Below are 26490 nucleotides of genomic sequence, written 5' to 3'. Positions count from 1 at the left end.
ACAGTACGCCCTCCTGCATCCTCAAAAAAGTATGGACCGATAATTCTACCGACATGCAAACCACACCACACAGTCACTTTTAACGGGTGTAATGGCACCTGTACTAATTTCTATGGATTGTTCTGACACCAGAAGCGGCAATTTTGCGTATTGACAACGCCACTAAGACAAAAATGGGCTTCATCTAAAAAGATGATTTGTTTCCCAAAATCGGCATTTTGTTCCAACTGCAACAGGGCCTAGTCGGTAAACGTTCTTCGCAAACCATGGTCAGCAGGCTTCAATTCTTGAGTTAGAACCATCTTATATGGATGTAGGCCTAAGTCTTTCTTCAAAATGCGCCACAGAGACATTGGTGAAATGCCTAATTGCTGAGAACAGCGCAAAACAGACACATTGTTATTCGCATCAACACTTTCTCTTGCAGCGGCGATATTTTCAGCGGTCCTTGCACTTTTTTGTCGCGTTGGTGGCTTATTATCCAGAAGAGTGTACTCCCGTTCAAACTTATTAATTGTGCGCCTTATTGCAAGCTCAGAAGGCCGTCGACGATGGCCAAAATCTTCTCTAAGAGCACGATAACAGGCTCTAACCGATTGCGCATTTTCGTAATACCTTTTCACGATAGCTATAGGTTGCTCTTGACTTAAACGATTCATGATGAAATGTCAAAGTATACTTAACACAACTGACGCTTGATCCGCGTTTTGACACATACCATTTTGCGTACATGGTCCACTAAACTTCTATCACTTCTATTGGTAGACCCAATACTACCATTACTTATCTTTGGTCTGCAGTACGCAATAGTTTAGTTAATAAGATTTTACAATTAACGAAAACCATTCACAAATATTTCAAATTCTTAAATTTACAACCTGTAGCTCCTGAAAGTTTTACTTTTCACTAAATTCCGGAGATTTTGTTAATATATTTGTTAATATCGATCTGAGTTTATACATGGTCATTACAAAAGATATAGATTTTGATGATATTACAAAAATACTTATCAATAAATTTCCCGCCAGAAAAGCAGTTTTTGAGATATAAATCCTGGAAATATTTCTAGTAACATATTTAATATTACTCAATGTTTTTTCCAGAGACTCTGTTAGTACTATACTGACCCTGTATAGTTCCAAACAAATCATTCAATAAATTTTTCCGTCATGTTAATAATTATCCTGCTAGCGCCAAAAAAGAGTAATATATTCTCACCACACCCCTTTGGATATAGGATGTAGCAGTAAAACAACAATAAACCACTTGAAAACCAAAAACAACCGGTTAATCGCAGGGAAAAACACTTGAGTAACGGACCGTTGGCTTCTGTTCTATTAATCAACGTCCGATATTTATTTTTTTTGTTTTCAGTTTTTTTTTCCTGGTCCGGTGCCAAAAACCTTTTAACTGCCTCCAGCTGAGCCTTTTTGCACTTTTCGCGGCCCCAAAAATAGACTCCGGCCGAAGACAAGACAATTTAGTCGCCACCCGAGGATTTATTTATTAGTTTTCGGGTCTTAAAAATAGTTTTTTATTGCTCCTTTGTGATCTGCTCGCCACCCAAAAACGCGCCGTAAGATTAAAAAAAAAAAGAGCGACGTCTAAACCGCAATTTCCGGTGGCAATATGTTCCTTAAAAATATCGAACAAATTAATTTTTCCAGAGTAATAATGATTCATGTGTATTCACTTGGCATAGAACGGAAATCCAGTAAAATTACGGCGCCAACTCGAGTTCTAAAGCATCTCGCTTTTATGCCGTGTCATTCGTTAAGACGATTTACACAAACAATTATTATACAATTATTATCTACAGTTTATTATAGGCTTACGCGAAATGGTGTTTATGGCCGGGTTATTAAAAACTTAAATAACCAGTATAAAAATCGCATATTTAATTTTGTCGCCCGTTATATGTGACAACGTTGTATTTGTATGAACGTCATTTTATAGAAGCGATGACATTATTGACAGTTGACATGCATAGGTAATAATCTCGCAACAATGTTGTCAAGCTTAGGCATATATCCCGGTGGGAAAAAACACATATTAGATGGATATTTTTGTACTGTTTTTGTCTTATACTGAGAAACAATCTTTAAAACTATACCAAAGCAGTGCTAAGTTTCTTTAGTAAGCCAGTAGATGACACCACTAACACTGATTGTATTGGCATCTGCCAGCTTACATAAATATCGCGGGATTTTTAAATATATTTAATTGATTTATTGACAGATTTTGCTAAAACGTATTTGATTATTCCAGAGGCTATTCTAATACATAAAAAATATTAACTATTAACATAACTACAACAACATGTAACTCTTTTTATTTATAAATATGTAGCAATTGACCACTGTGCCTTAAATAAAATAATTTATCTTCTCCTTCAAAGACGAAAAACAATGAAAAACACAAAGTCACGGTCTCACAACATTTACTTAAAGCTACACGTGTTTCGCTCTATTCAGAGCATCATCAGGCCTTAAAAAGCCACTGACGTTGGCAAAACAGTAAATAAACATGTTTATACATTTTCTCACAACATTTACTTAAAGCTACACGTGTTTCGCTCTATTCAGAGCATCATCAGGCCTTAAAAAGCCACTGGCAAAACAGTAAATAAACATGTTTATTTACTGTTTTGCCAACGTCACTGGCAAAACAGTAAATAAACATGTTTATTTACTGTTTTGCCAACGTCAGTGGCTTTTTAAGGCCTGATGATGCTCTGAATAGAGCGAAACACGTGTAGCTTTAAGTAAATGTTGTGAGACCGTGACTTTGTGTTTTTCATTGTTTTTCGTCTGTTGTATACGTCGGTCTCTTTGTGAAAAATGGATGAGATTTTCTTATTCTTCTTCAAAGTTGATAGATGACTTTCTCGACTATCCTTGACATTTTTAAATATTATTACTCGCCATTTTCAATTTTTTTATATATTCTTAATATCCTTAATTGTATTTTGTTATCAGCTTATCATTATATCAATGGTGCTAATATAGCGGTAACCGTATGCTAAAGTATAACCAAAAACCAAAAATTGCTATAAATGCTACGGAAGTGGACGTTTTTTGGTTTAGATCGTCATTGAATATTTATCGCCGATTTTACATAATACAAACGAAAATGTATTATTAAACAATTGCCTTTATGGGGTTTTGGGAATCTCGAAAATTAAGGTAATATTAATGATTTTACAGGGAATTCCACCACAACATGTGTCAACGGTATCATTTTACAGCCACTTCTATTAATGACAGTTGATATAATATGAATAAATCAAGCGCCCCAAGTGACAAAAATCCTGTGCTCGTCCTTTTATTTATCAATTTGTAACAGGTATCAATATTGTACAATATAGACGTTTCTTTTACATTAACAAATGACAGTTGAGACATTGTCGTTAATGAGAAATAATTATAAAATTGTCAATATTTTCCTAATTTACAAATATTGCACAATGGCAGTTTCCATTAGATTTTTATATAATCCCAAAAAAATCATCAGTTTGTTTACCGTTTTGTAGTAATTGGCGATAGCACATTGTTTATTAAAGATTTGTTATATTATTGTTCATAATAATGTTTTAATATTTATCCGCAAAATTGACAATATTTTTTCAAAACACTCACACAATCTTAATAAGCATAAAATACTGAAAAAGATCATTTTATTTATTAACAGTTGGCTACCCTGGAATTATTAGGCAATTTTCGCTAGCGCTTTTTTGACAAGTGACAGTTGTGTTAATATTTCCCATGGATGAGCTATTAATTTTTATTGTTTACATAATTTTTTTTCAATATTTTAAGTAAAAATTAACGTATAGTTTCAATTGAAACCAATAAACAAACATGAATAAATCAAGCGTCCCAAGGATCAGTTGGCAGCAGTGACAAGTTTAGATGCTTCTTTCAGCTTGACATTTAGGTGCCGCAACTCTGCGTTCAGCCGCTCCTTTGGCCTTTGACAGTTGACAGTTGCTTTGACGTTAACATTCACGTTTGTCAAAGGTTTTGAATTATTATAGTTCATAAAATTATTTTAACGGAATTGTTATCAGGTTTATAAAAGATGAATAAGCTTGCGTGGTGTTAAAAAGTGATATCGGTCTAGTGTGACGAAATGAAATTCCTCAGTTGGCTAGTTGTAAACAATAAATAAAAATTTGCTTCTCCGTTAAAAAGTTATAGCGAGCAAAAGTTGACATACAGAGTTGTCGAATTGTTGCAAATATTTTAAATAACTTAAAAAACCTTAAAAACACGTTCTTTCGTCTATCAATTTTTAACAGTTGGCAACAAAGTACAAAGTAAAAGTTTCTTTGACATGGACAAATGACAGCTGCGTAATGTTTTCTAAATATTTTAGCGACTAATTGAGAATATTATGTCAGTTTAATGTGAAAAATATGTCAAAAATATGAAAAACACAATCTTAATTTGCATGAAATACTGACAAAAAATATTTTTATTTATTAATTATTAATAGTTAGCAACCCTGGGAACATTGAGCAATTTTAGCTAGTGTTGACATTTTCTGTGTCACATGCAACAACCCTCGTTCAGCCGCTCACTCAACCTTGACAGGTGACAGTTGCTTTGACGTTAATATTGACATTTGTCACAGGTTTGGAATTATTACTGTTCATAAAAATATTTTAACTGAATTATTATCAAGTTTATAAAAATTAATAAACTTGCGTGGTGTTAAAAAGTGATATTGGTCTAGTGTGACGTAATGAAATTCCTCAATCGTGTAGCTGTAAACAATCATTAAAATTTGCTTATCCGTTAAAAAATTATAGAACATTAAAGTTGACAAATACAGATTAAAAAGATACGTGGCAATATTGAAATTATTTTGTAATACTTAAATAGCTGCACAAGCACAGTTTCTATTAGATTTTTATATAATCCCAAAAGATCGTCAGTTTATTTACCGTTTTGTAGTAATTGGCAACAGTTTATCATCTTAGCCGCTCCCTGATTAATACAGATGACAATTAACAGTTGTGATGACATTTGTTAGAGGCCTTGTATTATTGTTGTCCATAATATTTTTTTAATATTTCACAGCAAAATTAACAATATTATCCTAATTTAAAAATATAAAATACTTACAATCTTAATTTGTATAAAATACTGAAAAACTATATTTTTATTTATTAATTATTAACAGCTGGCAACACTGGAATGATTGGGCAATTTTAGATTGGGCTTTTTTGACAAGTGACAATAGCGTTGACATTTCCTAATAAGGTTAATTTTAATTGTTGTTTACATTAAGTTTTTTTTTTCAATGGTATTGCTACAAAATTGGCGCTATAGTTTAAATTTATACAAAATGAGAAAATATGAATAAATAAATGAAGCGCTCCAAGAATCCGTTGGCAGTAGGGGCAATGGCATTTAGGTGCAACAAGAGAGCATTCGGCCGTTCGTTAAAAGGTACTAGATGCTTTGTGTTATTATTTTTTGTAATAATTTTTCAACATTTTAATGAAAAAATTGCAATATTATCCAAATTTTAAAATATTAAACACACAATCTTAATTTGTATAAGTAATGAAAAAAATCTATTTATTGGGTATGTACCGTTTTCAACTGTCAGTACAGGATTGTACTGTGCTGTAATTTTACTGTAATTTGTCGTTCCGATTTTATACAGCGTGCTGTTTTGCTCCAAAAAAGGAACAGTTTTCAGCACTGTTTTCACAACCACAACCTAATCTATAAAACTTTCGAACAAACATATTACAGTAAAATACACATGTACTTTTGTGCCTTTTACTTTCTGCAGTACAGTATGTGCACAATTACGAGTTTTCTAAAAAATTTAAAGGGCTAAAGAGCGCAAATTTGTGGTCTTAGGAAAAATTGTGTATACCTACATTACTCATGAAAAAAGTAAGCGAATTTCAAAAACTCAACTTTCAATTCTTCTTCGGCATATAGGTTTATCACGTTTTCCAAATAATTTGGAACGCGAATACGGGCCTGTCCTTGAGCCTGTAATTGGGCAATATAAAAGTCTTCTTGGTCCAATTTATCTTCCTCATCATCAATTAATAACACCGCCCAACAGCATGTATGTTGCATGGAATATTTTTATGATTCTAGGCTTATTTTTAATGCTGATATTAAATAATGTCATCAGTTTATATGTGTCAGCTCTAGTTTTTGAGTTAAAAGAAGGGAGTATTTTTAGGGAATTAAAAATACACTCAACGTACAAACATTTTTAATTACAAGAACTATACACTCAGGAATTTTCTTTTATATGATTTTCTACTAGTTTTGAATGAACTGCTACTCTGAATACTCCAGCAAAAATCGGCCAACATATGTGCATCCCAGCGACCCTGAAATCGTTTCTCCATGGTTCGAAGATCTTGGTGGAATCGTTCACCCTGTTCTTCACTCATGTCACCGAGATTTTCAGGAAAATGGTGTAAATGGCTGTGTAGGAAGTGCACTTTGATGCTCATGTTACATCCAAGTCGCTGGAAGTGTGACAACATCTCTTCGACGTGCGCAATGTAATCATCACCCTTCCTATTACCTAAGAAATTTTGGATAACCCAAACAAAGGAATCCCATGCATTCTTCTCAATTTCTGACATTGAGCTGGTGAAATTAGGATCGTTTACCAACTTGCGAATTTGTGGACCATCAAATATACCTGCCTTGAGTTTTTCTGAACTTAGATTTGGAAATTTCCTTGAAATATATTTGAAACATTCACCATCTTTATTTAATGCCTTAACATATTGCTTCATTAAACCTAGTTTAATGTGCAGGGGTGGCAATATGATACGATCTCGTGGCACTAGAGGTTCATTTATAACATTAAGACTACCTGGAAGTAGTGCTTCCCTAGAGGGCCATTCTTTTTTTGACCAATGTTCTGATTTTGCTCTACTATCCCATAAACACATAAAACAAGGATATTTAGTGTAGCCTCCTTGTTGTCCTAAAAGGAAGTTCACCATCTTAAGATCAACGCAAATCACCCATTTATGATTGTTATATTTGATTTTGTTCATGACCAGTGCTATTGTGGGGTATTCTTCCTTAACTTTAGTTGAATGTGCTATTGGTATGGAGCCTAGTTTATTTCCGTTGTGCAATAGTACACACTTCAAACTCCGTTTTGACGAGTCAATAAATAAACGCCAATCGATTGGTTCATATTTCTGCAAGCCCATGGCAGTCATTAAACCAGAAATATTAGTACAAAATACAAAATTATCCTCCTCAGCGAAAAAGGGAAGTAAGTCTTTTTCTCGAGTGCGGTAATAAGAAACTTTAGTTTCTTTACTTAAAAGATTTCTCTCTTTTAATCTGGAGGCCAATAATTCAGACGAAGTTTTGGATAGTCCAAGGTCTCTAATTAAATCATCAAGTGCACTTTGATCGAATGGTTTTGGTTCAAAAAGATTTTCTGGAACAAACTCGTCATCGCTCATGCTACTCAGTTCATTCAATTCATCAGAACTTTCTGTAGATGTAGATGGTAATGGTAAAGATGTATCTTTTGAGCTCCTTACAGGCCTCACAGCTGATGTTGATGTGGGGTAAATCCATTTGGAGCGGTTCGTCTTGTTGATTCTTTTATATTAACAACGCAAAAATAGCAGTCATCGTGATGATTTAAAGGTTCACGCCAAATCATTGGGGATTGGAATTTAAAAGAGAGTCTCTTCTTAGTGGCCCATAAACGTAATTCTTCAACACAAATTTTGCACACAATATTGGGCACCCAGAACTTGTTATCTGTTTCCAAAGGAAAACCAAAACACTCTAAATACGCTCGTTTCACAAAGTCTGACATATTCAATCGACATTTTTGAAAAACATATTCACCACAAATATAACAAAAACAATTCGGATCGTTAATGCAGACCCTTCTTAGCGAAGTCATGATGAAAATTACAATAATTTATCTAAAACGCGACTATAATAGATAAAAAACCAAAAATAAAGATAAATGAGAAGAACGTAGCTATATCTAAACAACTCGAGCTGTTAGAGTAAAACTGACGACAGATTCGAAATCAGATGCCTCGAATTAGTAAACAACAATAAAAATATTTCAGTCAACATAAAATAACCTTCGATTTGCTGTGCAGTGTAATAAAAGGGAAACGGTGTTTGCCACTATCATGGCTGCTACATTATTGGGGTTCATAGCAATAGCTTTTATTTTGAACAATTTATGTTTTGAACTTGGAAAATAATTCCCACAACGTAAACAAGAAGATTCAAGAAAACAACATCAACAACACTTCTGACAGTTTTGACATTCCCCCACTATTTTACTGTACCTACAGTAGCTTTTATCCCCAGTCAATCCAGTAAAGATTAATGACGTCACAGTGACGTCACTGACGCATTTATGACGTCATTCAGTACTGAATCAGTAAACTGAAACAAATATCGGAACGACGTCCAGTAAATTCAGTACTGACAGTTGATAACGGTACATACCCTAAATTAATCATTAACAGTTGGTGACCCTGGAGGACCTTTTGACAAGTGACAGATGTGTTGACATTGCCTATGGAGGGGTTATTAATGTTTATTGTTTATATTTATTTTTTTAATATTTTAACTAATAGTTGTTTTTTTAGCCTAACTTTATACAAAATTAACAAATAGGCGTGTTTTTATCAATAAAAACCATTAATAAATCATATAGGTTTAGAGTTACATTAAAAATGATGAAATTTATCTATTATCAAATTGTCATTGAAGGTAAGCGCTACACCTGATACAAATTTCCTTAAAAATTGTGCTATAAATACTCAGGAAGTGGATTATTTAGACATTAATTACTTTACTTAACTTTTATCTTTCATAAAAGTGTATTTTTCAAAAAATTATCGCTGATAGGGTAAGTAAATTGAGATATGATGTTCCCACTTACTATCAGAAAAACTACTTAATTTCCCACTCCTGCAATAGCAAAATGACATCAAAATGTGAAACCTAGAGAATGTGCTGATTTTAACACAAAAAAAAAACGTTAAAATCGGCTTATCAGTTAAAAAGTTATGTTCTAATATACTCGATGTAGAGCTCAGGGTTGCATATTGGATTTTATTATAAAAGAGTTTTCGCATAGCCGCTTTGATGTCTGTTTTTTTAATTTAAAGAATTTTCGCATTACTATTTTTGTTTTCACTTAATGATATTTGCGTTGATATTGGCATTGAGAGGTTGTTCCATTATATTATCAGCATCATCATTATATTACAAAATTTCAGGTCGTGCGTATTGATTTTTTTTTAAGAGAGTTTTCGCGTAGTCACTTTTTTTTTTAATGTAAAAAGTTGCATTACATTTTTTTGTGCAATAATATTTCAAACCATTTTTCAATGCAAAACGCGCACCTACTACATACAAACTTAAACATAAACGGGGGGCTAATAATAATTTATCGAAGCGGTTTTGCCTATAAGTTCTATTTTAGTCGCAGTCCGTGGGCGACGCACCGAAAATTCCCGGCAAAATTGGCAACAAAAACTTTCTGGTCAGTTTTCATTTCGAACTTGCCGCGGTTAGTGCGCGGCAAAAATTTTTATTTTTTTTTTGAAACGAACGAACGACGATTTTATAAAAAAAATCGATTTTACTTTGGTCGATATTTCGGGCGAAATATCGATTTACCGCTTATCGACTACTTCCTTAATTAACTTTCCCGAAAACGCTTTTTATTAATTTTATGATCGCCACAAATACGCGTCGAAAGTGTTAATTGTTGTGAGTAGACGCGTTTTGTGATTTTTTTTACCCATTCGAGTTTTTATCTCGCTCGGTATTTTTTTTTTCTGTTTTTCTTTTGCCGAAAATGGAGTATTTAGACCAGGCCGACATCACCCACTTTTTAGCCCAGGAGCTATTATATCACCAGGTATATTGAACCTAACCCTGCTTAGATCATCAGGCTGTCATCCGCATAGAATCGCATAGAACCCTAGAATGAATCAATTTTCTGACGTCATGACTAACGATGACCTCAAAGTATGTAATTGTTGCAATGGCAGGCATTGTTTGGTAGTGCATAGCCGCGAACAACACGTTTTTGTTACAATTTATTTACTCCAAAATCTGTTGACATTTAAATCATAAAACGGCTTATTTCAAAATTGTACTAAAAGCGACCATAAGACACTTATACGACAGAATCAATTTAATTAGTCGATAGTCTGTTTGTTTTTTTTTTTAGTACAATTAATACTACAAATTTCTTTTAACATCCTTTACACCTTACTAGTTCAAAATAATTTTCTCGCATCATTGAGGATCCCCAACTGTATCCATTTATACAGGGTGTCCCATTAGTGCGATAACGGACGATAGCTCCTTATACAGTGATACAAAACAAAATTTTTTTATACAAAGTTACTTTACTGGGTAAGGTGCATAACATAAAATTATTTTTGGATATACAGGCTGATTCATAAATGTGAGATGATACACAACTTTTTTAATTTAAATGGAACACCCTATATTTTATTGCATTTTTGGATTGCTTTAAAAATTCTGCATATCTTTTATTAAGCCTCGTCTATACCAAAACTTACCCGTTTGTGAGATATTTAATATTTTATCAAAAAATCGACGTTTGCACGTCTCCACAAAAACAAAAATAATTCACTCATTTGGGATCCTACAAGCCAAATCTTTTGTAGGTTGTTAGTGCATACTTACACTTACTTTATGGTCCTATGAGAATTTGATAATATTCTACAGGGTGTTCGCAATACTCTATCCAGAACCAAAAAATGTAAACAACCATATCTTATTTTTTTTCAAATGGAATGACCCATATTTTTTTTATCTTAAAATGTTCACAATGTGATAAGCTTTCTTTTTTGTTAAGCATGTCCTATATCTATCTGTAATAGTTATCGAGTTTTTTACACTTTTTCCTAATTTCGCCCTTAAAATCCACAATAGTCGCGTTTTAATTTAAAAGAAGTTTGCTTAGTTGGTCATGGAAATAACAATTGCACAAAAATCAAGCAATTACTTTGGCCCGAAGATTTAGTGTTGTCAGTTTATCACTAAAACGAAACATTTTTGCATCAAAAATTAATTTTTCGAAAGAGGATATGGTGAAAATGATTAACTGTTTGGGTGCAAGTGAGAAAAATTGTTTACTGGCAAGCAGAGTTTATGCACAGAGATGTCCGGATGCGGAACGACATCCAAATCGATTGGCATTTGAAAGACTAAAGAAGAGATTTGAAAGAACTGGAAATTTAAATTATAAAATGTCACAAAGACAAAAAACAGGGGCAAATCTACAAAATGAAATGCTTGTTATGCAAGCCCTAGTAGAAAATCCGCATGTCTCTTGTAGGCAAATTGAAAGGCAGTTGGACATTAAAAAATTACCTTAAAAATTAACCATCACTGTTAATAGAATCATCCGGAAACATAAATTTCATCCATATCACGTACAGCTTGTACAAGAATTAAGCGATCAAGATTTTGCTAATCGCCGAAACTTTTGCCGCTGGGCTTTGCATCAAATCCAACTGCAACAGGACTTTTTTACTTTGTGTTTTTCACTGATGAAGCGACATTCCATAAAAATGAATTTGTAAACCGACACAACTTCCATTATTACAACGATGTAAATCCAAGGCATGTGATACCACTGGATCGTCAACATAGATGGTCACTTAATGTATGGGCTGGTATCATTGGGACAAAGCTTCTTGGACCATATTTCTTTGATGGGGCGGTGAACGGTCAGAACTTTCTACATTTTTTGCAAAATGAATTCGAAGAAGAGCTGGATGATTTATCGTTACAAACAGTAAGACGAATGTGGCTACAATTAGATGGAGTGCCTCCTCATTTTAGCCGTGTTGTGAGGACCCATCTAAATGACCATTTTCGAAATAAATGGATTGGCAGGAGAAGACCAGTTGCTTGGCCGGCCAGATCTCCTGACCTCACAAAACTCGATTTTTTCTTGTGGGGGTTTGTGAAAAATCGGGTTTATCAAAGGCCTGTTACCACCAAAAACGACATGAAGCAAAGAATTCGGAATGTTTTTCAAGAAGTAAGTAGAAAAATGTTACAGAAAGTAAGCAGTTCTTTTGTTAAACGAATTCGTTTGTGTGATCAACACCAAACTACATAAAAACATGTGATTCTGTTAACAGTGGATTTTTGAATTATCTAACTGTGCTTGCCAATAAACAGTAAAGTTACCTCAATTGCATCCAAACAGTTGAAACAGTAAATCATTTTCACCATATCCTCTTTCGAAAAATTAATTTTTAATGCAAAAATGTTTCGCTTTAGTGATGAACTGACAACACTAAATCTTCTGTGAAAGTAATTGCTTGATTTTTGTGCAATTGTTATTTCCATCACATTGTGAACATTTTAAGATAAAAAAATATGGGTCATTCCATTTGAAAAAAATAGGATATGGTTGTTTACATTTTTTGGTTTTGGATAGAGTATTGCGAACACCCTGTAGAATATTATCAAATTCTCATAGGACTACCTACAAAAGATTTGGCTTGTAGGATCCTAAATGAGTGAATTATTTTTGTTTTTGTGGAGACGTGCAAACGTCGATTTTTTGATAAAATATTAAATATCTCACAAACGGGTAAGTTTTGGTATAGACGATGCTTGATAAAAGGTATGCAGAATTTTTAAAGCAATCCAAAAATGCAATAAAATATAGGGTGTTCATTTAAATTAAAAAAGTTGTGTATCATATCACATTTATGAATCACCCTGTATATACAAAAATATTTTTATGTTATGCACCTTAGACAGTAAAGTAACTTTATATAAAAAAATTTTGTTTTGTATCACTGTATAAGGAGCTATCGTCCGTTATCGCACTAATGGGACACCCTGTATATGAAAAACGTTGTTTATAGGAAGAATTGCGTGGTGAGGCTTTTGCCCACGCATAAAGCGTTTTCAGAACATATTTTAAAAAGTACCAATTTATTTTACCATGCATCACGCCTTACTAGCTGAAGATTAATTTTTAAAACTGTACAAAAGCGCCTTTATTATCACTAAACATTCCCTATACTGTAGTCCTTAAAATTTGAAAAATGATTTTTATAGGGTGGTGCCACGTGACCCTTTAATACCAATGTTTAAATGTTCTAAAATTCTTACCCTATGTTCCACAAAAAGCCGTTTTAAAATTGTACCGAAATTATTGACAGAACTTATTATTTTGAATGATATACAGGGTGGCCATTTGAAAACGAAACAGAGCCTATTTTGGGTCCCTCAGAACATTTGCGATAAATTCCTCGGACCCGTCAATTTTTGATTCAAGGGGGAAACATTTTTTGCTAGTTTCGCCCCCCTGAGGGCAAAGCCCTAGCGGGGGTGACAAGGGCCCCCAAAATTTTAAATGGAACGGGGGGTCGAGTGATACTTTATTTTGAAGGTATTTTTATGTGGATTATAACCCTAAAGTTTTAAATCGTTACTATTTGCCTAGTCGATACAGGCTTCGACTTCCATACAATAATACAGGTTTTGTTCAAACCTTTCCCGTACGTTTTGCAAAATTTCTGTGGTGATTTGACGACATTTATCAATTATTCTTTGTCGCAAATGGTCTAGCGATGTTGGCTGACTAGCATAAATTTTAGTTTTTAAATGGCCCCATAAAAAAAAATCTAACGGGCTTAAGTCCGGAGAACGAGGAGGCCATTCAATGCTCCTCTTCTTCCAATCCATTGTCCTGGAAACGTTTGGTCCAAATATTGACGAACCCTTGCAGCATAGTGGGGTGGCGCCCCATCTTGCTGAAATACTAGACGATTTTCCAAGTACTCGTTGTTATTTTCTAGTATCTCCACTAATGCTGGATGAATTGTATTTTCTAATAACTCCAGGTACATCTCACCTGTTAAATTGCCAGGTAAAAAAAAGGGGCTTACGATATGTTTACCAAAAATGCCAGCCCAAACATTTAATTTTTCAGGATGTTGTGTATGCACCTCACGAAATATTCTGGGATTTGAATCAGCCCAATAGCGACAGTTGTGACGATTCACAGTACCGCTTAGGAAAAAGGAGCATTCGTCAGAAAAACATACATTAAATAGAAAGTGTGGATCAGTGGCGGCTTGTTCAGATATAGTTTCACAAAATTGTACTCGCCTATGAAAATCGTCTTCGTTTAATTCTTGTACGAGATGTATTTTGTACGGATGAAACTTGTTTTTTTTTTTTAATTTCTTCTGAATGCTGCTTCTCTTAATACCAGACACGGTTGATAACTTCCTTGTGCTCAGTGTAGGATCTTGCACTATATGGCCTAAAATAGCTACTTCTGAAGCTTCATTCACCACTGGATTATCCATGTCGCGCTTTTTATTAGCCACAGACCCAGTTTCCCTAAATTTTTGAACCAATTCCAAAATGTACTTGCGATAGACCTGTCGATTAGGGTGTTGTAGTGTGTTAAAGAGCTGGGCAGTTCTATTAGCATTTTCATTGTTCGCAAAGAAAAGAGAAATTATTTCAACTCTTTCAGCAAGTGAATAAACCATTATCACACTCAATGTTGTAACTAACTAACTTTAAGGAGCTATTTGTTTGACACACTATGATCTGACAGCAGTAATTGACAACCACTATTAAACTTCAAAATGTTGCTATAATAACAGTCTCAACAATAACCAAGAGTTCCCTTGCAGAATTGGCATAGATACCTACGGGTATTAAAAAAAAAACAACAGAAAGTACGGTTCACAATGTAGGAGAACAACATTTTTTGTATTTATTTAACTGCTAAATTTACAAGCATTTTTTTTCATAAAAAATGTTGACATGTTTTTGTAACTTTTATTAGCCCCTGTATCGACTAGGCAAATACTAACGATTTAAAACTTTAGGGTTATAATCCACATAAAAATACCTTCAAAATAAGGTATCACTCGACCCCCCGTTCCATTTAAAATTTTGGGGGCCCTTGTCACCCTAAACTAGCAAAAAAATGGTTCCCCCTTGAATCAAAAATTGACGGGTCCGAAGATTTTTTCGCAAATGTTCTGAGGGACCCAAAATAGGCTCTGTTTCGTTTTCAAATGGCCACCCTGTATTTTATATTATATATCATTTTAAAATTTGTTCTAAAATATGACATAACTAAACAACTTATAATAGTAAGTTTCTCTATGAAATTCAAGTTTACAGTAACTGGATCTATATAGTAAAAAAGTTTTATGACTCGATTACGAAACCCAACCCTGCTTAGATCATCAATCTGTCATCCCCATACATCCAAATTCAGAATGGCCGCCATAATTACAAAAACCAAAATGGCCATGCAGCAATAAATAATGGCAAAAAAATAACAATTTTCGAGTCAATTCTAAAAATAATTCTCGCTCACGTTCGTCGCAATAACAACCTTTTAGTATACGCGTATGTGTGTGTGAGTGTTTCTAATAAACTTTTTACATTAAAATAAGTGCGGAAAAATTAATTATTGGCGTGTTTTTTTAGTTTTAGCACTATACTGGGGATAAGTAGGGATTTTAATGGCGAAAAGATTTTTACGACCCGAGGGATTACCGTACTTGTGTCGCGTAAAAAAAAATAGAACGATTTACATTTTTATGGGTTAGCAATTAATCTGGTTGTAATAAAATTTGTTTTTGTAGCGGGGATTTCCATGGCAATTCGTATTTTATATGGGAATTTTCAAATGGGTTTTGTGTTTTTTTTTATAGACCAAGGACATACAAAGCCTCATATCTGGAAAAGCGTTTCTTAATTCATTTTAAGTCATTAATAAATTTTGTAGAGGAAAGTTTTCCTATTATTTACTATCAAAAAATAGTCCATAATTTTCACAGAGGCTTAAATATAAAAAACAAAAGCTTTGGATTTAAAAGTCGCACCTGTTTATTGGGTAGGTGCAACATAAAACTTTCTCCACGTTTTTGGAATTTGTCTGACATGATCTTTACATCGCAAGAAGAACAAATTTAAAACTTAATCTTAAGTTTGATCTTCATTTTTCTAACAACAATATTAATAGAAATATGAAAGAAACTTTGGCATAAATGTTATAAATCTTTTAAATAATATTTCGTAGGTTTAAATGGAACTATTATATTACTTTCTTTTATTGATCTGGTGTTGTACATTTTTGAGTTATCGTCACAAGTTATCTTATTCATATAATTAAGATTTGGGTGCTTATACAGATTTTTTACCTTTAAGATATTTAGACTGTTATATATACACTGGTGGCCAAAAGGGCAGGTCAATAAGTCCGTGACTTTTTGGATAAAAGACAGGTTTTTATATAAAAAGTTATTTTATTTTTCAACATAGTGTCCTTTGAGTTCTATACACTTAGTCCAACGTTTCTCCAATTTTTTTATCCCTTCGGAAAAATATGATTTGTTGAGGTCATCAAAATAGGCATTTGTTTGAGAGATGATTTCGTCGTTGGAGTCAAATCTCTTTCCGCCGAGCCATTTCTTTAAGTTTGGGAATAGGAAATAGTCACTGGGGGCTAAATCTGGAGAATAGGGCGGATGAGGAAGTAATTCGTAACCTAATTCATGGATTTTTGCCATGGAAACTGCACATGTGTGGACCCTTGCATTGTCCTGGTGGAAAAGAACTTTTTTTTGGCCAAATGTGGTCTTTTTTCTTTCAGTTCCTCATTGAATCTATCCAATAAGTTGGTATAATATTCTCCATTGATTGTTTTCCCCTTTTGAAGATAGTCAATGTGGATTATACCGCGTGCATCCCAAAAAACGGTCGCCATGACTTTATTGGCTGACAAACCCACCTTTGCCTTCTTGGGCGGCGATTCACCCCGAGAAATCCACTGTTTTGACTGCTGTTTGGTCTCCGGCGTATTGTGGTGGATCCACCGTGGACGAAACGACGCAAAAATTCGTCCATATTGCGGTTGAATAACGCCAAACACTCCTGGGAAATTGTCACACGGTTGCGTTTGTGGTCGATTGTGAGCAAACGCGGCACCCATCTTGCGGAAAGCTTTCTCATACCCAAATGATCATTCAAAATTGAAACTACTGAACCATGTGAGATGCCTATGGCTTCCACAATCTCTCTCACTTTCAATCTCCGATCGGCTAAAATCATATCGTGAATTTTTTCGATTGTTTTGGATGTAGAGACCTCGACTGGGCGTCCAGAACGTTCGGCATCTTCCGTGCTTGTAGGGCCACATCGAAATTCAGTAAACCACTTCTTTACCATGAAAATGGATGCTGCAGAGTCCCCATAATGTTTATCAAGCTTAGCCTTGGTTTGAGTGATGGTTTTTTTCCGTAAAAAATAATGCTTAATGAGCACACGAAATTCACTTTTTTCCATTTTCTTTTCAAAACGAGTGGTAGTCTGCTATCAACAGCTGTCAAACACAAACTAAATGACGCAGCTTGTTCAAATTTTGACAGGCGTCAAAATTTCACGGACACGGACTTATTGACCCGCCCTCGTAGATTGACAAATTCCATTTTTATGTATATATTTTATCTGAAGCAAAGGAAAAACCGGTTGAGCTTATTAGTGTTCAGGAATGTAAACAACATAGTTTGAAGAAACAAATTCCATAGATTTTGATTGCTTGCACTTTTTCTCAATATTTTTTTTATCAAATTCCAATAATTTTGTTTGACTGCTAAATTGCTAACTAAATTGACTGCCAAAATTGGATTGACAAACAACATATTTATTCAGTCTCTGAGTTTTATGCGTTGGTTTCTGTTGATTTGACTTTCCTTACTATTAGTTTTGAAAAATATTCACAGTGCCACCTGGTATAACTTTATCGATCGATATTAAGATGCGAATAATCGACGATTACCGGAAAGGGGTTAAACAGGCGGATATTGCTCGAAAATTTTCTCTTTTGAGGGCAACAGTAAGTCAAATAATAAAAAAATTTAATCTCAGTGGAAGTGTTGTTCCTCTAAAAAAAACTGGCCGACCAAAGAAGACCACTAGTCGTATGTTGACAAATTAATTTTGAAAAAAACAAAACTTGACCCATTCGCAACTTCAAAAGAAATCAAGCTGCATTTGAAGAAGAAGGTGTGGGTTCAGTTAGTTGTCGTACCATTAGAAGGAGACTTCAATATAGTGATTTAAAAACAAGACGCCCTGCAAAGAAACCACTGCTAAGTTTAAAAAACGTACGGGCGCGATTGAGCTTTGCTCGAGAACATAGTCACTGGACAGTCTTCGAATGGAAAAAGGTTATTTTTAGTGATGAATCAAAGTTCAATTTGATTAATTCGGATGGCAAAAGATATGTTAGGCGTCCTGTGAACCAAAGGTATGATCCCAAATATACGGTGTCCACAGTCAAGCATGGAGGTGGTTCCGTGATGGTGTGGGGGTGTTTTTCGGGCTATGGGATGGGTCCACTACACTTGATAGAAGGCACGATGAATCGTTTCATGTATAAAGACATACTGCAAGATGTTATGGTACCTTACGCTGATGAAGTTATGCCACTCAACCGCACTACTTTCAACATGATAACGATCCGAAACACGCATCCAAGGTCGTTAAGCAATGGTTGACCCAAGAAAAAATTAATGTTATCAAATGGCCGTCACAGTCACCGGACCTAAATCCGATCGAGAACATTTGGGATTACATTGATCGTCACATCCGATGTAAAAATTTCAAAAATAAACAAGAACTTTTTGAAGCTTTAAAGGCATGCTCGATATCCATTGACACGTCCTATATTGACAATTTAATTAGGTCAATGCCCAAAAGGTTGGTGGAAGTGAGAAAAAATAGAGGCAATGCAACGCATTATTGAATAAAACCCTTTAAATTTTCTATACTTGTTTTTAATTTTAGTAAGCTTTGAATTTGTCAATTTAATTTTGGCCACTTGAAAATTGTTTATAGTTTTTTAATTTTTTTTTAATAAAATTGGGTATTACGAATAAATAGTTTAATTATAATTAAACATTACAAATAGGCTCCGTTGTTTTTTAATCAGGTACTGTCCCACCTAATTTATCATTTCCTAAACCGTGATATAAACAAATTTGAAAAATAAGTAGTTGTCAATCTACTTTTGGCCACCAGTGTATAATATATGTTATTTGTTGAGAATCTATATGGGTTTTTAAAAATAATATTAAAACCATCATTTTGGGTTATTGATATCTTTTATTCAGTGTTGTTATAGGTGCACCCTCATAATATAATGCAGTAATGTAAATTAGATTCTATAAGGGGATTGTATACAATTTTTAATAACTTTTTTAAAAAACTAATGGAACATATTTCTAATTTTTTAATTTAAAAAAGCAATATGTTATTCCCATTTAAGATACTGTTCCAATATAATTCCCAGATACTTTATTTTTTCAACTTTTTCTATTTTCATACAATTACATGTAATTGTTATTATGCCATCGATGGCAATAATTATTATGAATGAAAATATTATTATTAATTGGTTGATCTGCTTATGTGGCTGTAAAAGTCATAAAATATGTTTTTGTATAATTCAGAAATTAATCTGTGGTACTCCGATTTTAATGTATTTAAAAGAACCAATATTATTATTTAAACAAATTCTTTTTTTTTAATAAATAATGCCGTAAATGAGGCCGTTTCGAATACCTATTTTTTCTAGGCCATTAAAAAGAAATTCGTGTCTAAGGCCTTTGACTGATCCCTAAAAATACCTAAAGATTTTTTCTTATTTTGTAAATTAAAGTTATCATTAATAATTAAATCATACACGGTATTTCCGCCATTTCAAAACGAGAGTAAAATAAAAATTTTGCCCACAATTTGCCATTGCAAAACTCCCAGATAGTCTATTTTTATGACCAATTATATTTTTATTGTAAAAAGCAATTAATTGTCCAGCAGCATGGCTTTAGGACGGATAAGTCTAAATTGACAGACTTTATGGTATTTTAGCGAAGCTTGTTGAGTGTCTTGGAGAAATCAGGTTGATACCATATACACAGACTTCTCCAAGGCATTCGAAAGGGTCAATTATGCTGTTCTACTCAGGAAGCTAAATGTTTTTGGATTTTCGAATCTTATGGTAGCATGATTTGGGGATTTTTTTGTTGGGTAGAACTTAACAATTAAAGATCGATAATGCAGGGTCAAGCCACTTGATCGTCACTTCTGGTGTTCTCCAAGGCAGCCATTACTTTTTATCATTTTTATATATGATATTAATAATTGCTTTAGAAACAGTCACTTTTTGGTTTTGGCTAACGACGTGAAGTTTTATAGGAACGTGGTATCTTCATATGATCAAATCTTATTGCAGATTGATCTGGGTAGGCTCAATGAATGGTGTATTGCCAATAAGCTATTCCTTAATGTTGGTTAATGTAAGTTTCTTAATATCTGCATATGATATAAATGGCATCTCTTTCGAGTCTTGTAACATTAGTAAGGATCTTGGTGTATGATGAGCACCTAAATTTCAACACACATATAATTAATCTGGTTATCAACTCCTCAAAAGTGCTAGGCTTTGTTTTGCGGAATTCTTTATTGACACCTGTAAAAACTTATGTCTTTAGTTGTGTCACAGTTAGAATATGCCTCAATGATATGGTCCCCATTTTAAATGAACAGTTGCAACGGTCTGGAAAGAGTCCAAAATAAATTTATCAGGTTTTGTTTATATAAACTTTGTATGGGAATTCCCAATGTATATGATAATGCTCGGAGGGTTTCGGACTTAAAAAACAATGTGACAGGAGATTTTATGCTGATTTGGCTATTTTATATAAATTAGTTAATAATCAATTATTCTGCCTTGAAATGATATCTTTCAATATTCGCTTTAGAAATTTTAGGCAAAATATATTGGTCTTTTTACCTTCTCATAGTACAAATTATCCAGCCCATTCTCCTGTTAAAAGAACACTTTAAATTATTAATTTAAATGAGACTGAAATCTTGGGCATATCGTTATCAAACTTTAAGGGACAGCTTAAAGACATCATTTAATTAAAGGATTAGGATATTATGAACGATTTTACATATTATTAAGTCAAACTGGGCTATTTTGGGGTTTTGTCACAGTTTTTATAATTGTTTTAAATATGTATGTAGTGATTATTACTTGTTGAGTACACTGTACAGATTTTTGTTAAATCTATTTTTTTTATTCTTATTATTTTTTTAAGGAGTGTTGAAATAAGGGTTAGGCTAAAATATATTGTTTTTATAAATGAGGCTGATCCCGTACATAAATAAATAAAATATTTTTTTAAAAAGGCCTTTTATAGCACGTTAGAGTTTCTTGAACTTAGAGTCTTAGGCATGTAGTATTTTTATGCCCTTAGTAGATAATATTAGTAAAACTTTTATTTTGGTTTATAATTTTATATCTAGTATTAATTTTTTAATGTTTGTATCATTTTTTGCCTTTGTATTAATGCTTATTCATTTTAACATGTGATATATTTTTTACTCTTTTGACCCCAAAATTGAATTTACCATCAAAAAAGAGATTGAAGGAAAATTACCATTGCTGGACTTACAAAGAAATCGAATTTGAAGTTTATAGGCTATAGATAAAATGATAAAACTCAGCTGCAGACAAAATTATACAACTTTCCAGCACTCCGTATTCTCACATGAAATTCCTATATTCAACTTACTTTGATTTAGGCTATTTAAATTACCCATTACCAAAACAGGTTTCTTTAAAGAGTTAAATACAATTCAGGCAGATAACAGCTGTTAAGAATGATTTCGTTTTGGGAACTATTAACAAACTATATTATAAATTCGTAAATACATTTGCTACAATTTAACCCATCCACCTAAAGCAATCAACTTGAGATGGGTTTGTCTTTAATCAAAGTCGATTAGCCGAGTGCTATTGATGCTTTCTTTGTTTGAGAGTGTGAGCGTTGGGTTCTGGCATTTGGTAAAACAAAAAAAAAATAATTTTTTGATTTGATGTTTCTGAACGAATTCTTTAAAAAGTTAAGCATAGTTTAATTTGTTTTTGTCTGTCATTATGTGCACGTCTTAATTTTCTGTCCTAGTTAAATCAAGACTGTACTTTTGTTTAGGTCTGAGGATGCCTTGTAAGACGGCGAAACAAGTATCATGTTGAATATAATTTTGTTGCGAGACTTAGACTAAAACCTTTGATTTTAATATTTATTATTCATTTCCTCTACATCAAACAGTTTTTGAGAAATCTTAGTTTTTCTCGAGATACTCAACTTTAAAATAACAAGAGCCTTTAGCGGAAGAGAATGCCTTACTCTGATATCTCATACCCTTTCTCCATTCATAATAAAACCTTAATAAAGTTTTTATAGAAATGTCTCCCCAGTATCTTAGTACCCATATATCCATCCTGTATCAATTAGTTTTTAAGAAATACGACGTTTCTCCAATAAAACCATTAAATTTTCCTTACAGTTCATAGCTCTAGAGGGACTAAATTCGGGAGTACCGACGAGAACCACGCCCACCCTCACCCCCACCACCTTAAGGAACATCGAGCAGACTTTTATCGAACTGCAACCGGAACAGCACGAAAACGAGGCCGGATTCGTTCCGCCCTTAGTACACTCGATCGGTAAGGACTTTTACCCCTTTTATTTCCCACAGCATTCGCAATAATTCCTAATAATATTATTCTTACTTAGGCAACAATCAGTACGTATCGGCATCCGAAGCCTCCACCACGTATTTATATCAGCAACCCCCCGTTGCCAAATCGCCGTCGATTTGGCAAAGCAGCAATTCGCAATCGAGCACCGATTCGAACACGAGATCGACGCCGCCGCCCTTGACCACCAAGACGAACTTCAATAACACTCCTCCCCACCATCAGGGTGGTACCAAGAGGAACATGGGCGGGAGGAAACCGATGAAGGATGATAACATCTCGCCGGAGGAAGAGGAGAGGCGGAGGATCCGGAGGGAGAGGAATAAGGCGGCGGCGGCCAGATGTCGAAAGAGACGGGTCGATCACACTAATGCTTTAGTAAAAGTAAGGAGGCATTTTTTTACATTTGGTTTATTGTGTCTAAACGTTTGTAGAGGAAAGTTTCCTTAACTCGTCACTGTTTATTTCATTAGTTTATGTTTAGCACTTTACAAAAAAATTTAACTTTTCATGAGCTCCGAGGTGAAACTCCCTTCCTGGACAAGTGAAGCAAAAAGTCCTGACATCTATGAAAGTTCATTTAATCATTTTGGATATTGAGGAAACTTTGTTTAGAATAGAGTTTTGTAATCCATCATTGTTTCTGTCATTAATCTAGTTTTAATAGTTTGAGAGAAAATCTACTTTTCCAAGGTGAAACGTCATTCCTGGGCTAGAGGATACAAAAGTGTGCATATCTCCTAAAGGTTTTAGTCATTTTAGCCCTTAAGAAATAGGAAATTTTGTGCGGGAAAGTTTTCTTACTCCGTCATTGTTTGTTTTAGTAAATTATGATAATAGTTTCCAAGTTCCAAATTTTACTTTTCATGGGACCTTGAGCTAGGTGAAACTCTTCCTGGACAAGTGTGTTCCAAGAATCTTAATATATTCGAAAGTTTTTATTTAATCATTTTGAACCTTAAAGAGATTTTGTAGAGAAAAGTTTCCTGAATCCGTTACTATTTATTTCATTGTTCTCTTTCTCAAAAACTATTAAACATAGATCAGTAGTTCTATGTTCTCTATGTTTAATAGCTTTTTATGTGAAATTGTCATTCTTGGACTAAAAGGACTACTCTTAATGTCTACGAAAGTTTTTATTAAATCATTCTAAACCTTAAGAAAAGTATCCTTAATCTGTTAATGTTTATTTGATTGGTCTACGTTTAGTAGTTTTTGCGAAAATCTATTTTTCCTGGAGCAGTGAGCTCTGAGGTGTAACTCACTTCCTGGACAAGTGAGTCTAAAAGTCTTGTTACCTACGAAAGTTTTCTTTTAGAGATTTCGGACCCTAAGGAAACTTTCCTTAATCCACCTCTTTCCGCTTCAGTAGTTTCTGAGAAAATCGACTTTTCTTGGAGACATTAGCTTCAAGGTGAAATGTCATTCTTCGACTAATGGGTCTAAAAGTTTTGATATCTACAACTGAAGCGCTTGGGGCAACAAGGTACATAAGCCACATTTTACCAAAAATCACAAGATTTCTTTATAATTTAATTGCACATAAAGGTCGCACGGTCGCAGTGCGAAGAAGTTTAAAGATTTATCAATAGATGGCAGCACTATATCCAAATGTATAAGCAGGGGCACCAATTTAGGGAGAAAGTCACCACATGTACCTGTTGAGGTTATGTTAAGCGGCAACACTAATCGTACCCAAAAGACGGCCTACTTCGTCATAAGTGTTCACTCTTGGGACTCACTGGACGCGGGTAAATTAAAGGCACTCATTTAGTTTAAAACAACTTTAATTACTCATGGAAATACGGTTTTTAGAACCGTGAATTAAAATATCGTGTTCATCCAACGAGAGAACAAAACGGAAGAAGGAGAAAAAAAGCCAGAGCGCGAGAGTACCATCTGTCACTACTGTTCACTAAACTTAACAGATTGCAGTTTAATTGATGCAGATTTTATTTAATGCAGAGAATTTTATCTGAAAGTGATAATGAAAGAAAAGCTTGGTTTTCGATAGAAAGATTGGCCCACCTTGTACCTGTAAGAAGAAGTGTAGAGATCGACACCTGGGAAGGGAAAATGAAATTTTTAATTCATTTTGGAACTTGGGTACTTATAAGACCCTAAACACTTACCTATTTGGATCCATAAAAGCTGTTTCAAAGAAGCTTTCCTACTGAAAGAAGACTAAAAGACAAAAATCCACTATAGAAAAGTTACTTATCAATATTTTGTCAAGCTAAATGGAATTGACATAACAATTATTATCATGTCATGTTCTGCACAAGTCTTCTAAGCGCATAAGGCTTATTTGCAAATAGATATCAGAAGCACGAAGTGTTCCAAAAGGTGATGAAAGAGGAACACACTGCAACCCAGTAAAACACCTGTTGAACAAGTACAGTCTGTTCATGATCATATTTGCGCATTTCCAAAATATGTCAGCCATTATAGCAGACCAAAAAATCCAAACAGGCTTTACCTCGACCATGATATTAGCATGTCTAGTCTTTATAAGGATTTTTATATTGACTGGTGCAATGGTCAAAATATTACGCCTGCTAAAGAAGATATTGCCGAATATTTTGTAATGAACATGACACAGGTTTTAAGTTACTAAAACGCGATACATGCTTGACATGCGATTCTAAAATACAAACCGCTGTTAAGAAAAATGAAGATCTTAAAAGACTAAAACTTGAGCTTCAATTACATCAAACTTCTAGGGGTTGTTCAGTGCAACAGTAGAATCCATATGAGTATAGGAACTCATGTCCGGAAATGTGTCACTACACCACTACGGCCCTAAGACGCGTTCAAATTTAGAAAAAATATTTATTACCTAAATAGGATCTGATGCATTTATTTTTACCTTTTGTATATGATACCATTACAACAATTGTTCAAAATGTCTTCCTCCAACCTCAATACCCCGATTTAAACGCCACACATGATTTCGGCAGACTACACTAAAAATTTGAACCTTGTTTTGAATGATTTCAAACGCTGCTGTTATTCGTCCAATTAGGTCTAGCTCTGATTCTTCTGGAGTTTCGTAGACTAAAGACTTTACATGTCCCCACAAGAAAAAATCGAGCGACGTTAAATCGGGTGACCTAGGAGGCCAAGAAAGTGCTCCACCTCTGGCAATCCAACGGTGTCCAAACCGCTGAGACAAATACTCGCGTACTTGTACAGCAAAGTGAGCCGGCGCTCCATCATGCTGAAACCACATTTGCTGTTTAACGTTTAGTGGAACATTTTCAAGGAGTTCTGAGAGAACTTCCTCCAAGAAACGCAGATAAATAGGCCCTGTTAACCGTTCCGGTAGAACGTATGGGCCAATTAAATAATCATCAACAATGCCTGCCCATACGTTGACAGACCAACGATTCTGATGTTTTCTTGGAAAAATTGCATAAGGATTTTCTTCGTCCCAAACATGGCTATTCCTACTATTAAAAATACCGTCTCTTGTGAAAGAGGCTTCATATGTCCACAAAACATACCGTAAAAAATTTGGTTGTGCAATGATGTGATCCAGAAGCCATCGACAAAATCGAACTCTATAATCGGCTGCAGTCATACCTTGAACTTTCTGGAAGTGGTAAGGATGGAGTTGTTGCTCGTGTAGTACCCGCCAGACAGAAGCATTACTCGTATTCATATTCTTAGCGATGTCACGTGTGCTATTTGATGGTTCATTGGCAACTCGCTGAAGCACCTCTTCTTCAAATTTGACCGTTCTTACGGTTCGAGCGACACCAGTATCATGCATCTTGGTCTTAAACATGCCTGTCTCAGCGAGCCACCGATGAACCGCAATAAACA

The 26490-nt window shown here is 34.2% G+C and overlaps 1 protein-coding gene across 3 annotated transcripts in view; it reads left to right on the top strand.

The window, feature by feature from the left end:
• LOC126750629 (transcription factor kayak) overlaps window positions 1-26490 on the top strand; it is a 162622-nt gene that overhangs the window by 123377 nt on the left and 12755 nt on the right. For 2 of the 3 annotated variants that reach the window (XM_050460281.1, XM_050460282.1), the window contains exons 2-3: window positions 22470-22629; window positions 22700-23046. In XM_050460281.1, the coding sequence (XP_050316238.1) occupies window positions 22470-22629; window positions 22700-23046 (507 nt within the window). Of the gene's footprint in view, window positions 1-9544; window positions 9925-22469; window positions 22630-22699; window positions 23047-26490 lie in introns of those variants that run through there. The other variant, XM_050460283.1, reaches the window with a different exon arrangement.

This window comes from Anthonomus grandis, chromosome 2, assembly GCF_022605725.1.
Source record: "Anthonomus grandis grandis chromosome 2, icAntGran1.3, whole genome shotgun sequence".
Taxonomy (NCBI): Eukaryota; Metazoa; Arthropoda; class Insecta; order Coleoptera; family Curculionidae; genus Anthonomus; species Anthonomus grandis.
The sequence above is the reverse complement of the archived record's forward strand: the minus strand, read 5'-3'. Positions and strand labels throughout refer to the sequence as shown.